Genomic DNA, 15,149 nt, shown 5'->3' with positions numbered 1-15,149 from the left:
AAAGACCTCGAAAGAACAAGGACGTACTGTAAACTCAATTAGGCCTACCTGTACCTAACCAAAAGCTCAGACCTTCAAACAGTTCAGCCACACACGCATATTGCGTAAAGGCTCTTCGGCGTTACGAATCGCCCTAGGCCTTAGGCCTTAGGAGAAAAGCGCGAAGCTTCGGGTATCGCGGGTGCTGCGGCTGGGTCTCGCTCTCGCTCTCGCGTTTAAAAGAGTCATCTTTAATCCGTAGATTCGATGCCAATGTTAAGCTGCACGGTCGCCCTGCAGCTGCTCACGCGCCAAGCGGAAATATCACGACCTGTTGCTGACTCGCGAGCGCATCATATCTGGGGGCCGAGAAAGTCGCTGAGATTATCAATCCTCTCGGTCTCGTATATTCTCCTTCGCGCCATTTACAGCGTAATGCCAAGGCATCACTAACACCTTCATCTGCTACATCTCCATCGTCAGGCATCGTCACCTCCAATATCGATATACAAGTCTAAAACAACATACCCAACGCCAATCATAAAACTCCCCGACCTGCTCGCAGACAACATGAGCTCTTCGTATGTACACCAACAGGCATTCTATAAAACGCAAAACAACAGGGTATTCTCCAAATTATGCATACTCGCATCCTCCCCAATCTTCCCCTTCCTCCCCGCCGGATATGTAACAATCAGCCTCCCCCGAACAAGACAAAATAACAGTAAAAAAAAAAATCAATAATACTCTGGCAATCCGCTCGCCGCAAAGTCCGGCACGTCTGTATCGCAGTTGAAATCCCGCTCCCACGCCTTCTGCGGCAACACGCCCGCCGCCATCCCGGCCTGATAACTCCATTGCGGCGAGCTCTCCGTCTTCCACGTCCAGTACCACCAGCCGAGCCCCTTTTCGAAGCTGTACATTTGCGCCTGAGCAAACATGGACAAGAACTTTTTGTACTCGGCGCTCCATTTGCTCGGGTCCGCGTTGGCGTTGTCGCACGAGCACTGGCTGTTCTTGGTCGGGCAGTCTGGCGACAGGATCGCCGTGCTCGCGTTGCCCGTGTTGAGCGTGCCCTCCCACCGGTTGCCCTGGCCGACGTTTGTCACGTACTGGGCGCAGTCTGTGTCTGCTTGAGACCATTCGGCGAATTGCGTGGGCCCGTAGCCCGTGCTCTTGTCCTGGCTCTGCAGCGCCTGCTGTGTCCATCCCTGGCACGCGTACTGTATCTTCTTTTGGTGCGTGTAGTCGATCTGGTTCTGGTTGAAAATCACGTACTGGTGGACATCGAGAACCAGCCCGTCGTAGCCCTGCATGAGACCCTGCCAGTTGTCCAGGCCCATGAAGCCATCACCAAAGATGACCAGCCCCTTGAAGCCGTTTTTGCGAACCATGGTGAATGCCGTTTCCGTCCAGTTGACAACGTCACTGGCCTTGAGGAAGGTCATTTTAGGCTCGTTGGCCAGGCCGTAGTGCGTGATGATGTTCTGGTATCTGTCCTGGGAGAAGAATTGGGAGAGGCTGTTGTGAATGTCGAGGGATCGCTGTGCGTTTAGAGCCCCGTTGGTGCCGTTGAGCCAGCCGATTGTGCCCTGTCTGCCGCTGTGGTTCCATCCATTCTGGCTCCCTGGTAGGCCGTGTAAGTCGAGGTTGACCCGTAGACCGTATTTCCTAGCCCACTCGATGCCGCGCAGGAGGTATCGCCACGAAGTTCGATAGATGTACTGGTCACCGTCGTAAACTTGGACAGCCCAGTACGAGAACGGAATGCGGACATGATCCAGACCGGCGTCGGCAATAGCTTTGAAATCATCCTCAGTAACAAAGGTGTTGTAATGATTCTCAATCGTCGATGCGGCCTTGGACCCGAGATGCGCGCATAGGGTCCATTCGTCCACGATTCCGGAACCAGAAGGATAGTTGAAGAGAGATGGTGTGATGAAAGGCTCAATCGATAGCCACCCTCCCAAGTTGACTCCTTTAGCTGGTGTTTTCGAATAGTCCCCCCAAGGCTTATCCAGCGCGGGCACCTTGCTGTTCGCCTGAGTAGAATCGTCCCATTTCGAGTAAAGACCCATTACAGGAAGACCTCCAACCATCTCGTCGGTAAAGGTAGTATTGAAATCTTCTGTGCTCGCCCACGTCGAAGGGTCGAGATCTGTATTTTTGTATTTGAGCGGAACATCGCTGCTGCTTGCAGAAGACCCAGACGACGAATCATCGCTACTACCACCGCCTGATTTGTGCTTTGAGCCGAGCACCGCGGCGACGATTATGATGATGAGTAGAACAAGGGCAACTATTCCTCCAATAATCCCTAGCAACAAAGGTTAGTGATTCTTCTAAGCAGTCGCTGATCGCCAACCTACATTTCTTTCTCTTGGACATCCCCTTTTTCTTCTTCTTCTCCGGCTGACTATACATGTCTTCTTTTCTTAGACTGTCATAGCTATCATCCCGCGAGTGACCCCCAAACCCAAACCCGAACCGCCATCCCTTGGACCTCCCCTCCTCCATCACTGCCCCGCTGACAACTCTGGACTTTTTCTGCTTGCTAGGCTTGCGGTATTTCTTTGGCACAATGCTTGGCTCAGTCTCTGGATCGGGACTGGGCGACCTCTCTCTTGCTCTTGTTCTCTCCCGCTCTCGCTGCCGCTCCCGTTCCCGTTCTCGCTCGCGTTCTCGCTCTCGCCTTTGGTGTCTCTCCGCGCGCTCTCGGGCTCTCTCATCAGGGTCTACCCCTCCTCTCCCACGGTCGCGGTCTCGTTTCCTCCGCTCGCGATCAGCCTGTCTCTGCTGCTTCACATTGTCCTGGTTCAGTTGCGCCAGCGCATTTGCGGAAAGCGACTGCGACCTGCTGCGTCTGTCGGCTCTGCCTTCATCTGCGCTGCTGGCGCCTCTCCGCGTCCGCGATCCTTTCGTCCGCGGCGGCCTGTCCCTGTCCCTTTCTCTGTCCCTGTTCCTATCTCTTCTGGATGATTCGCCTCGTGCGCTGCGGTTGCGGTGGTGGTGCGCACGCGGTACGTCCGTGTCGCTCATCGTAACGTCGTGATCGAGCTGGAGCTCGCTAGTATACAGAACGCATGAACTCGAAAACGCATCGATCTCTATTAAATTAACGCTGCAAAGAAGCTGAAGAAACCATTAAAAGAAGAAAAAACAAAATTCCACATGCTCTACAAAGGACTCAAAACAATGCCATGGCCGTTTAACCGATTATACACGTCACTGGGCTGAGTTTTGCAGGTCAGATTGCCAAGGCTTGGCTCGTTGGCTGGGCAACACGACCCAAATCGGAGATTCGGCCGGGAGGACGGCACCAGGCCCGGAAGCGGCACGGCGGAGCAAAAGATGCAGAGTTATAATTGGAAGGATTGCCGCCGGTTTGCATTGAGCGTGTAAAAATACGAGTTATAGATTCCAGAAGGACGTCGGAAAAGGTTTTGTTGGTGCAAATACATTGCTGAGAGCACGCGTATTGATTCTGGTATAGCGATAAGGACGGTGTACTCTATGCGGAAGCTATACGAAGACGATTCTTGGCAACAACACCAACCACCAGCCACCGGCTGGGGATTTGCACCATCATCTTAAGCGCGACTAAACATTTCATACATTAAAGGGGTATTCTAGAGTTTATAGAATAATTGTTTCCATCTCTTCAACAGAGACTCTGTAGTATTAGTGTAACAAGTAACAGTAGCACACTCGTTAGCTCATTTCAACTTACCTATCAGCAGCTTGAACAGGCTCTCCATACTTACAAAGTACATATTACCCTGCACTAACAAATTGTTGATGACTGCAATCATTTCTCTTGACAGCTGCATCTGCATATTATAAGCTCCCTACTAGTCTACAAACAAATACAAACTCCAGATTACCTAAGGCTCGCACCTCCTCGGTTCTCCAGACCACTTACCCCATGCTTATTACCTTAGCTTCACCGTCTAAACCACAGACGCCAATTCTGCCGGCTCCAGCCCCGCGACAGGCCGCAGCAAGCCGAGCGCCATTGCCATCCGTCTAAACCGACGACGACCGATGAGAATTACTTTGGGCGCAGGAATCGCAATATCTTGGACCCCGGATCTCTCGACTCTTTTCTGATCCTCATCCTCACCCACAGCATCAGAATCACCATGAAGCGTCAGGCGGTTCGTCACTTGAAGGGAGCGCTGGCGCATCCCCGAACTCCATCAGCAGCTCTGAATCTGGCACGATGCTATTCCACACACCCCCCGAACGCAAAGCTCAACCTGCCCATTGACTACTCGACAACCCCTCTGCTGGCTCACACGTCGGCGATAGCCAAGCAGAACACGGAGATCTCCTCCGACGTCCTCCATGGCGCGACCAAGAAGATGAACCTGTTCCAGGCCATCAACGACGCCCTCAACATCGCCCTGACAGAGGATGAGACGGTTTCCGTGTTTGGCGAGGACGTTGCCTTTGGCGGTGTCTTTCGGTGCACCATGAAGCTCGCAGAGACGCACGGAGCCGACCGGGTGTTTAACACGCCGCTGACGGAGCAGGGCATTCTCGGCTTTGCCATTGGCATGGCTGTCGAGGGAATGCGGCCTGTTGCCGAGATCCAGTTCGCCGACTACGTCTTTCCCGCCTTTGACCAGATTGTCAACGAAGCGGCAAAGAAGCGCTACTACGAGGGTGCCAATGGCCGAAGTGCTGGAGGCATGACTGTCCGCATGCCCTGCGGAACCGTCGGTCACGGTGCCCTCTACCACTCTCAGTCTCCCGAGGCCTTGTTCACACACGTCCCCGGAATGCGAGTCATCATGCCTCGATCACCTCTGCAGGCCAAGGGATTGTTGCTGGCGGCTATCCGAAGCAACGACCCCTGTATCTTCATGGAGCCCAAGATCCTGTACCGAGCCGCCGTGGAGGAGGTTCCCGTGGCACCGTATGAGCTGCCGCTGTCCAAGGCCGAAGTTATCAAGGAGGGCAAGAATGTCACAATTGTTTCATATGGTCAGCCATTGTACAACTGCATGGCGGCCATCAAGCAGGCAGAGGAGGATTTGGGCATCTCCGTCGAGCTGATTGACCTGCGCACAATCTATCCGTGGGACAAGAAGACTGTGTTTGAAAGCGTTCAGAAGACAGGAAGAGTCCTGGTCGTCCACGAATCCATGGTGAACGCGGGTGTTGGTGCAGAGGTGGCTGCCGCCATTCAAGAGAACGCAGATACCTTCAACAGACTCGAGGCTCCCGTGTCTCGTGTTGCTGGATGGAGTATCCACAACGCTCTGATATTCGAAAAGTTTCACGTCCCAGATGTTGCAAGTGAGTATCTCCATCTCTATATCCTCTCGGGTAGCTTGAGTCGGTTTGCTAACGATGTGTTCTCCAGGAATTTACGACAGTATTAAAAAGACGGTTCAGTACTAAGAATGTGGGGAGCGAGTAACGTGTGTCTTTATCTTTGAATTTCTAGAGCTTCTTCCTAGCATAAGTGTAAATAATAGAGAATAAAGCTTCATGTTTATGTAACACATAACATGCCACTGTACGAAATCTATGCTTTAGGGACTTGATTGCGCATCGAGAGATTTAGTTCCCCGACTCGAGATGCGCCACCAAGCAGCATTCACCAGCAACAAGACATAAGACAGCTGGGGTATCTCTTCTGCGTATAATAAGAGCATCTGTAACTGCCTTGATGCCTGCTTACGATTAGGGATCAATGCAAGCTGAATTGGTAACAGAATACGTACGACCACTGCCAAGGGCCATAGTCCGGCTGTGTACCCCGCTAGCGATTGGATATGGAGACCAAACTGCCCCTCGTGTCGATGCCCCGCCCATGCTTCATCTCCTGGCCCCTACCCGATTGCGGTGTACGTCAAAGCTCCCAAAGAGCTGGTCGACTTCTCTCATCTCCTCCAAGCTAAACCTCTACAATGTCGCATATCGAGACGGTTTCTTCCTTTGTCCAGGGAGCTCCTCCGGGAGAGGTGAGCTGCCCCCGAAGCCCCCCTACGCGTCATCGCTGGCAAGCTAACCTCCAACTCCCGACTTCTATTAGCTCGCAGATGTCGTTGCCGGTACGATGCAGCCCAAGACGGAATACTTGTTGAAGCTTCGAAGAGCAACCATTGACGCACGGATTCTGCAGACATCAAGGCCCTGACGGCCTCCGAGCCCAACATCGTTGACGAGCTGGCGCCGGCTTTCGAGCGGTACAACGAGGAGCAGTTTATCACACTCAAGCTGCCGGGAAGCAGCCAGCCGGTACGGCACCTCGAGGATATACGTGTTACGGGGATGGGAGACGGCTAACCTGCCGAAAGGTCTTGATCAGCCCGCACAACTCGCTGGGCGGCGGACGATACTACGATGTCGAGAGCTCCTCCAGCTTCGAGGTGGACCATGTGGCTCAGGTACGTTTGACATTACGAGCAGCTACAATATGGAGAGTTGGAGCTAACTGGGGACACAGAAAGCTAGTGCGGTACAGAGCTACGTGCTGGAAGGATCACAGGCGGACCTGGTGTGAGTGCTCAGCAGCGGAACCTTTGTTGGCACCAGTTTCAAGCCGACTGACATTGTGGTAGTAAATCAACATTGAAGAGCTTGGGAGGTTATGTCAAGGAGCACTTCCCCAACGCTGCCCTTGGCGCATACCCTGTCGAATCCGACTCAAAGGTTGCTGTTGTCGTTGTAGCAAACAAATATAGCCCCAACAACTTCTGGTACGAACACTCAACAACATACGATATGCTACAGATACTTACAGATTACAGGAACGGCCGATGGAGATCCGTATATACCTTTGACCCCAGCTCCGGAAACCTCGAGGGCACCATCATGGTTGACGTACACTATTACGAAGACGGCAATGTGCGGCTGCTCACCAACAAGGCCGTCAGTGCCTCCATCCCCTCGGGCACCGGTGCCGGAATCGTCAAGGAAATTGCGTCGATAGAGAAGAAGTACCAGGAGGATCTCAACAAGAGCTTCGTGAGCCTGAGCGAAGGTGCATTCAAGGGTCTGCGGCGACAGCTGCCGGTAACGAGGCAGAAGATCGAGTGGGACCGAGTGACGGGCTACCGCCTGGGTCAGGACATTGGTGGTGGCAGCTCAAAGCGATGATTTTAGTGATTTATGATTGGGCCATTTGGGAAGAAAGGTGCTTCAAGACGGAGACGATGCTTTTCGATGGATTAATAGAGTCAAAGAATGAATATGAGCAATGAACAGAGCAGCTGCTGTTTGACTACTGCCCCGCCTCCGGTCATACGTACTAGGCCTACTTACTGCTTGGACTACAGAAACATGAATATCCCGGCCCTGGTACTCCGTAGTATCACGGGAAATTCTGCTTTGGGAATCGTCCATCTGACTGCATGGAAGAGCGGGCATCGCTAGAAGAATGGTAAGAATGAGTAGTAACTGAATGTACTAATCATACTTGGTACATTGAAAATAAATTTTCACTTGGGCGAATGCCGTTCCCTGCTTGGCACAATCGTGTACGAAATATGCGTTACAGCGAAGCTGGTCGTTGATACCCCAGCCTTGCATCTTGAGACCGAGTTGTGGAGAGCTACCTACCTGTAGTCCATGGATATTCCGGGTATGACGCGGGGCCGCTGAGACAAGAGACAAGGCCAGCCAACCGTTTGCGATTACGAAGTGAGACAAGACACTCTGTGATATCAATGTAGTAGTAATAGTACTCCGTATGTAACAGTAACATTACAGTATCGAACATCCGGGGTTATTGGAATAGGTGCCACCGCAAGAAAGTACTTAGGAGAGGTTAGGATTAGGAGACAGAAATATGTGCATCTTCCGAGGTTTTCGGAATCGGAACATGCTGAATACCAAAAACAAAGCCACAGCATACAGTAATAAAAAGTAGACGACGGCTCACCACGGTACTCAACAACCGTGGACAAGTCCCGTTCTGGAGGAGTCGGAAGGACAGCACGGAAGAGGGAGGGGGAACGGCCTAGCAGCAAGGCTAAGATAAGCCCGCTCTTGGTCTCTTGAGCTAATGCTACTCTGGGGCAATGCGAATAAGAGGATGTGGATGGGCTAGCATGTGCCTTTCCGATCATATCCCGAGCTCGAGATACCCGAGTTGGTTGCTGCTGTAGTGTAAATGCCGGTATATTCGACGCTCATTGGTACGGCCGGATATGATTGATGTCTTTGGGGGGCCATTGAGTCAAGGCTATGTATTTACATGTGGGCGAGACAGCCGGTGGCGATGAAGTTGTCTTGATCTTGGTGGGATCTTGACGTTGGCTGGGGAAGTTTTGTTCACATCGGAGCGTTTTCCACTTAGTGTAAGGCATCTGATATGAGATGCCATGGGGAATTGCGCGGAGTATTCATTACTACCACTGCTTTCCAAAGCCTTCCATATCAGCGAATGCTACCACACCCCCGATGTACCCCCGGTTTTTCGGGTTCCTGTGAGATCCGCCAGTCGCTGACCCGAAGACCAGCTAATAGCAGGATGTGAACAGGAGGATGCTGGGATTTGAGACGAGGGATGCGCTTAAAAGTAATCCGAAGTTGACAGGATCGCTGGACGGTTAGGCCTACCTAGTTAGTTGGCTGAGAACGCCGCCGGAACACCTCAGAATCTGGATTGATGAGATGCCATGGAGCGAGGCGAATCAGAGCAGCCCAGGCGGTAATTTTGCAGCGGCTGATTGGGCGAGTCAATGACCCCTGCGGGCCCAACGGAATTGATTTGATGGGGCCCGACAAACGCTAAGCAGCCAGAGTGAAATGGCTAGTTGGCATTTGCAGAACTGGGACTGAGATGGCCATAACGCTTAAAGCGATTTTATCGTACTCGCATCGGCTGTTCCTCTTCTTTCTCTCCCACCATCATTTTTTGACCGACTTTGCCAACCAAGTTCCTTTTGGGGTTCCTCGCCGCTCTTCTTTTTCTCTCTCTCTCTTACGCTTACTCTTTACTCTCTCTTTAAACAATTTGCTTGCGTTAAGCCCAATTCGCCCGCCATGTCTCAAGAGTACTCTTACCAGGATGTTGCCGAGCACAACACCAAGAAGGACCTCTTTGTCGTGATCCACGACAAGGTCTATGACTGCTCCAAGTTTGTCGACGAGCACCCGTACGTTTTGCAGTTCCCGATCCCGGCAACCGGTTGTTGGATTCCCCTCTTTTTTACCCAAGAGGGGAGACAGTGCCAATGTTGCATGGAAATGTCATCTTTTTCTTCTTTGCTGACACCAGTGTCTTAGTGGTGGTGAGGAGGTCATGCTCGATGTCGCCGGTCAGGATGCCACCGAGGCTTTCGAGGATGTCGGCCACAGCGACGAGGCCCGCGAGTCTCTCGCCACGCTGCTTGTCGGCGACCTGAAGCGCCAGGTATGCGCCCCATCAGCTCTTGTTTGCGACACTCTTTCTTTGTTCACAACTAACGTTTTGTCTCCAGCCCGGCGACCCTGTCCCCAAGGCCGTCTCCCAGAACACCCCCTCCGTTGGCGGTTCTACCACCGGCGGCGGCTTTGGCCTCTACAGCGTTGTTGCCATTGGCGGTCTCATCGCTTACTTCGCCTACCAGTATATCCAGGCCAACGCCGAGCAGACTGCCCAGACTGCCTAAATCGCATCCTATCCATGACAGGGTTTCAACAACGAATATAAAATTTAAAAACAAAAGAAGAGAAGAAGAAGAAAAAGGGGGGATCATGCCCGAGCTTTCGCTTCAGCGCGCGAAGTTGTAAACAGGACAAGAACTGGGGAGAGGATTTGTGACATGTTACCTTTTTCGAGCATGCAATTACACGCCGGGGAACGGATCTGGGATATTTTGATAAGCGTGACAGTATAGAGGCGTGCTGTCAAGAATTTTCGGGCACTAGACCATTGGGAGTCATTGTTACAGGAATGAACTAGATGATGCCTTTGACGGAAAATATACAGGGCTAGATATCTACGATAATCAATGTTTTTTTGGTTGACACGATGCACATATGAAAGTCCGCAAGTGAGGTTGGAAATGACAAAGAGAGCGAGGCTCTTTGTACTGGCTTTTCTCATTGGCCCGATTGCAAACACAACTTCAAAGTACTAACATATGACCGGAAGACGCACTGACTTGAATGTCAGATAGATCTGAACAAATAGATTCACCCCGGTCTCAGTTTCTGCTTGCGTGGCATTCTCAACAAACGATAAGACTGATAAGCCGAAAAAAAAAGAGTCAAGCCACAACCTTGATTGCTAATGCGCCACACTGTGTCGCATCAGCCTCTTCTTCCCGTCCCCATACGAACTTACTCTGCATCCGCTTCAACCTCTGCTCATCAACCCTCGTCAACCACCTCGCTCCCTCTCTTTTCTCCCCCCTCTACGATACTGCTGCCGCTGCTAGGTCATTCCCCGCCCAACATGTCGTCGTATCTAGAGAAGCAGTCCTCCGTATTCAGAGGCAGTCTCGCCTCGGCCGCGTCCAAACTGTCCAACCCGTCGAGCCTCAAAGCCACGGCCTCTCTCGCTCCGCCATCGCCCTCGCCATCCGCCGCCTCAGACAGCAACACGCCGACATCAAAGAGGAAGCGTGATGTCGCTCCGGAAGTGCCGTTTTCGCAGCCGCAGCTGACGGGATACGGTGCCGAGGTCAAGACGCAGATGACGTTTGCGGTGGAGTATCTGAAGAAGAAGGGCGACGCAAAGACCATCACGGACATCATCGACCACCTGAGTCTGAGGAACTACACGGAGGAGCACAAGAAGGAGCTGACGGAGGGGCTGAGGGGGCACCCGCGGGTGGAATGGAAGCCGGATCCGAGCCTGAGCGAGCAGACGTGGAAGACGGGCACGTACAAGCACCGGCCCATCATCCCGGGAGTCAAGGACGCCACGTCGCTGCTGGCCCATCTGCAGCGCAAGACGGATGCTTCGGGGGTTTCGGTCAAGGACCTCAAGGACGGCTGGCCCGACTGCGAGGACACGCTGGCGAAGCTGGAGCACGAGCACAAGGTCCTGGTGGTGCGCACGAAGAAGGACAACTTCCCGCGGTACGTGTGGGCCGATGACGCATCGCTGCACAACTCTGTCGAGCCAGAGTTCCAGGCCATGTGGCGCCGCGTGCAGCTGCCTAGCCTGGACGACATGCACCGCAAGCTGGTGAGCGTTGGCCAGAAGCCGACGAGCGACGACCCGCGCAAGGCCGCGGCGGTGGCGGCGAAGCCCAAGCAGCAGAAGAAGAGGGCCGGCAAGCGCATTGGCAAGGCGACCAACACGCACATGACGCACCTGCTCAACGATTACAGCGGCATGAGACGGTGATGCGGAGATGAAGCGAATGTGAGGGGACGACATATTCAAACTGTACGGGATAACGCGCAAGGACATAATTTTTACGGGGAATTGCTGGCGAATTGTTTTACTTTCAACATCTTTTTACTTTTTCTTCCACATCGACTTGATTCGGAGAATGAATGGCCACACACAAAAAGAGACGACAAAGATTGGTTTTCACTCACAGATTGGTGGGTTGGCAGGAAGGCACTAGAATGGAGTTTTAAGGAGTTTTTGCATTGGTGTTTTTTCTTTATTTTGTTTTTCTTATACTACGAAAGACGAGGCAAAAAATTGATCCCCGACATGAATCGACAGCTTACCACGGGGCACGGGGTAATGGGGCATTATGTTTCTTTCTTCAAGATAGAGAGTCGGAAAGTGCGGACGACGCTTTACAGATTTGGCTTCTGTATGTTTTTGAACGAAATAGGAATTTAACTGGAAAATTCCGTGAAACTAACAGAAAAGACAAACCAAGGTAATAAAACGAAATGATATAAAATTCCCAAGCCGCCGCCCTGGGTACTCAGGGTATTGACAAACTGTGATAATGCGCCTTCAACACCACTGACCTAATGCTATATTTGATATCATTCGCAACTGGCGCCACCCCAATTTCACCCCAAACACCATGACAAGAAAAAAAGAAAAAGCAATGCTCCTATATGAAGACCGCCTACCGGGGATATGACGCCAAAAATCAAGAAAGCAAAAGGATATCAGAACTCAGAGCACATGCGCAAAAATCTAGAAAGCTTCGCCAGCCTGCCGAATCTTCTCAAACAGGCTCTCAAAGACCTGGCTCTCCTGGTATCCTCCCACCTTGTACCGCCCCTGCACCATGACGCACGGCACGGCCTCTACCCCAATGACATCCCTCGCAGCCTCGGCCATGGCATCGACCCTCCTCGCGGCGTCCTCATCCTCGAGCCCGAGCCTTACAACGGCCTCGGACATCCCCGCCGCGACGCCGACACTAATAAGCCAGGCCTCGTCGCTGATGTCGCGGCCGTCCTCGAAGTGGCCCTGGAAGAGGGTCTCGACGACGCGGGCCTGGGCGGCCGGGCCGAGCTCGTGCAGGGCGAGGGCGATGAGGCGGTGGGCGGGGCGGGTGCTGCCCGTCATGCCGCGGATGGAGAATGCGATGTCGTACTTTGCGCCGGTGACTTGGATGCGGGAGAGGAAGTTTGGGTAGAGGTTGTTGAGGCGGTCGTAGACGGAGCGCTTCTCGACGTTGCCTGCGCCGGGGTGTGTTAGTTTTGCTTTGGTGATGATGATGGAGGGGTGTGGTGAGAACATCATGATAAGTTCAAAGGTGATTAGGTCATCCATGCGCATCATGATTTGTAAGTCAAGACCAACTGCATTGCGCATGAACAACACCAAAAAGGAGAAGAAGAGAGAACAACTCACGCTTGGCCATTGTCTGCGCAATGTAATACGGCTTATATGCCACCTCGAAGCGCACCTCGGGATGCTCCTCCGTGTATCGCTGCATCAGCGCGTCCAGGCTGTGCTTCTCGATGAAGCACCACGGGCACAGCAGATCCATGTAAATCTCCAGCCGGATCAGCCCTCCGGCGCCGCGGCCGGCCGTCGCCGTCTTGTCCTGTCGCATCGCCGCCGTGGCCGTGGCCGTCGGTCTCCGTCCAGACGAGGGCAGAGGCTGGCGCGCGGGCTGGGGTGATGCTGTGAGGTTGTCGTTGTGGAAGTGGTGGTTCGGCTGGTGTTGTTGCGACGGGACGCCGATGACTGGTGATGCACTCATCTTTGTCGTCGTTTTGCGGGTTGCCACAGTTGGTGTGGTTGAGTGAGATGCGACGGCGGGAAAGTGGGATGAGTGGCTATGAATAGAGGAGACGGAAAAGGATGTTCCTATGGCGGAATTGATGTCGTGTGAGGGTACTATATGTTTGTGATATTAAAGAGAGAAAAGAGAGAGAGAGAAAAGCCAAGACAGAAACGCCAAAGGACTGAGTAATAATGTGGAATAGACGGAAGCAAGAAATTAGAAATCCAAAAAAAAAGGTTATTGTTGCCTCTTTTAGTCCGCGCGAGTTGCGGATTGGATGGGATGGATTTCAAGCTTCTTAATGATTCCAGCCCAAAAAAAGTGACGCTACCCGCCCGCAGGCCTCGGCTCTCGCCGCTGGTACGAGGTACGAGGTAAGTCTTCGGTTTTCTTAGTCAGACCTTGGTTCCTTTTTCCGGGGGTCTCTCCTAAGCCTTTCTTCGAATCCCTCAGAACGGAAGGGGATTTCAAATCGTCTGTACAGTAAGGCAGGAAAAGAAACAGGGAAGGATAAAAAAAGAGGGCGTCAAGGTCACCTAAATAAGAAAGTGGACTTGCGACTGAAAGCAGTATATGCAGGGAGTTTTGTAGTGCGGACTAGTAGGGGGATCCTTTTTGGTGTGCTAATCGGCGACGACTATTTTCGTCATCAGATCTTCCCAGGGGGAGAGAAAGCTGAGAAGAGCAGAGACGGATTTGACAAAATATATGTAGTGTGAGAAAGAAAAGAGAGAGAGAGAGAGGGAAGAGAAAAGGGCGTCAAGAAATAGGACCGACACGGCTGGAATCCACTTGACTTGCTTTCCCATTCCATCCCATTTATTTCCCTTGATTTTTGCCTTTTTCCTTCTTTTGGGCTCCTCTTTCGGTCGAAGCTGAGTCGAAATATTGATTTGATGACATTTTCTTCATCCCACGCGGATCTCTCCGGCCCCTGCGGATTAACGCCGCTAAAGGCTACAGCGCTCAAGGCCAGTAAACGGTCCCGCGATTACTGCTATTTTTCAGGGCACGCGGGCACCATTACTCTTTTGCTCCATACAATTACTGTAAGAGGGAATCCGGATTACCAAGTTACGGATATGCATCTACATTGTCTATTCTTCAATGATGTGCGATCAACCACGATCTATCAGAGTGAAGTTCGGGAGAAGACATGAACGCATACATCACATGGAAAACACATGGAAAACAGGGATTTCTCATCTGCAAACCCAAAAGAAAAATTCGGGGCAGGCGAAAAGAGGAAAACGAAAATTACCTGATGGAGCCTCGCGGACTTTGGCTTCAACGGACTGAATAGTAATATGAAATTCATCGCGATTACTGATCGGATCGCCCCCCATTATCCTGATTGGTGCTAGGCAGAAAGGCTGGAACCAAGATTGCGGAATGTTCCTTCGTCGTATATAAAGTGACGATACCTTGGGTGGCCGGCGACGAGTATGTAAGTTTCCCCGTTTTGCGTGTGTGTTGCTAGTTTTCGTTCACGACAGAGTTTGAACGGGAGGAATTAATCAATAGTAATCGTGTAATTCGAATTTTGAATTTGTGATACCGAGGAATAAGTTGTATATTGCATTTTCAGATTTGAGCAAAATCTAATCATTCCACCAGAGGCAAAAGATGGTCAGAAAATATCATGACTTCAAGGAGAACGAGGCGAAACAAGAGCACCTATCGACAGGCTTACCTCTTGTATATCCGCCAGCGTATGGAGTACAGTAATCATTTCCGTCTCGGATAAACCCCAGTAATCCAGACAAACATATGTAATGCATCAATTACACATATCACACATTGCTCAAGGAACTACAGCTAATCTCCCCGGATTTCCCCTTAGCAACTATTACTCTAACAACGCATAAGCATCTCCATCATTTCATCAATCCCACCAAAAAACAACAGACGTAATCCTCTTCGCCCAGTTGCCCGGAACTCGGTGCCCCATGTCAGTGTCAGCTCTTCCGTCGTGTCACTTACTACATGTAAGCTGCCTTACCTTCCTTGCGTATGCCGGAAACAATCCTTCCCGACTCTTATACCAGGCACAAACTCCCCATC

General features: G+C 51.9%; 6 protein-coding genes across 6 annotated transcripts; 4 read left to right on the top strand and 2 right to left on the bottom strand.

Annotated features, from left to right (window-relative positions):
• Window positions 1-716: 716 nt before the first annotated feature.
• T069G_02590 (cellulase (glycosyl hydrolase family 5) domain-containing protein) lies at window positions 717-3,018 on the bottom strand (the record flags this gene model as incomplete). The annotated part of the gene is made up of 3 exons (XM_056169800.1): window positions 717-2,296; window positions 2,349-2,550; window positions 2,608-3,018. 3 exons carry the CDS (start codon window positions 3,016-3,018, stop codon window positions 717-719), a joined length of 2,193 nt encoding a protein of 730 aa, XP_056030692.1.
• Window positions 3,019-4,121: 1,103 nt separating this feature from the next.
• Window positions 4,122-5,388, top strand: T069G_02589 (transketolase, pyrimidine binding domain-containing protein; the record flags this gene model as incomplete). Its single annotated transcript, XM_056169799.1, has 2 exons — window positions 4,122-5,283; window positions 5,351-5,388. The coding sequence occupies 2 exons, from the start codon at window positions 4,122-4,124 to the stop codon at window positions 5,386-5,388; spliced, it is 1,200 nt and encodes a 399-aa protein (XP_056030691.1).
• Window positions 5,389-5,900: 512 nt separating this feature from the next.
• Window positions 5,901-7,092, top strand: T069G_02588 (f-actin capping protein alpha subunit domain-containing protein; the record flags this gene model as incomplete). The annotated part of the gene is made up of 7 exons (XM_056169798.1): window positions 5,901-5,954; window positions 6,026-6,044; window positions 6,116-6,231; window positions 6,291-6,380; window positions 6,440-6,492; window positions 6,555-6,692; window positions 6,744-7,092. 7 exons carry the CDS (start codon window positions 5,901-5,903, stop codon window positions 7,090-7,092), a joined length of 819 nt encoding a protein of 272 aa, XP_056030690.1.
• Window positions 7,093-8,982: 1,890 nt separating this feature from the next.
• Window positions 8,983-9,590, top strand: T069G_02587 (cytochrome b5-like heme/Steroid binding domain-containing protein; the record flags this gene model as incomplete). Its single annotated transcript, XM_056169797.1, has 3 exons — window positions 8,983-9,095; window positions 9,226-9,352; window positions 9,420-9,590. 3 exons carry the CDS (start codon window positions 8,983-8,985, stop codon window positions 9,588-9,590), a joined length of 411 nt encoding a protein of 136 aa, XP_056030689.1.
• Window positions 9,591-10,378: 788 nt separating this feature from the next.
• T069G_02586 (TFIIE beta subunit core domain-containing protein) lies at window positions 10,379-11,278 on the top strand (the record flags this gene model as incomplete). The annotated part of the gene is made up of 1 exon (XM_056169796.1): window positions 10,379-11,278. The coding sequence occupies one exon, from the start codon at window positions 10,379-10,381 to the stop codon at window positions 11,276-11,278; it is 900 nt and encodes a 299-aa protein (XP_056030688.1).
• Window positions 11,279-12,040: 762 nt separating this feature from the next.
• On the bottom strand, window positions 12,041-13,061 carry T069G_02585 (DSBA-like thioredoxin domain-containing protein; the record flags this gene model as incomplete). Its single annotated transcript, XM_056169795.1, has 2 exons — window positions 12,041-12,531; window positions 12,707-13,061. The coding sequence occupies 2 exons, from the start codon at window positions 13,059-13,061 to the stop codon at window positions 12,041-12,043; spliced, it is 846 nt and encodes a 281-aa protein (XP_056030687.1).
• Between the last annotated feature and the right edge of the window lie 2,088 nt (window positions 13,062-15,149).

The sequence above is a fragment of the Trichoderma breve genome, chromosome 2 (genome assembly GCF_028502605.1).
Source record: "Trichoderma breve strain T069 chromosome 2, whole genome shotgun sequence".
NCBI lineage: Eukaryota > Fungi > Ascomycota > Sordariomycetes > Hypocreales > Hypocreaceae > Trichoderma > Trichoderma breve.
This window is presented reverse-complemented; position numbering and strand designations above follow the sequence as displayed.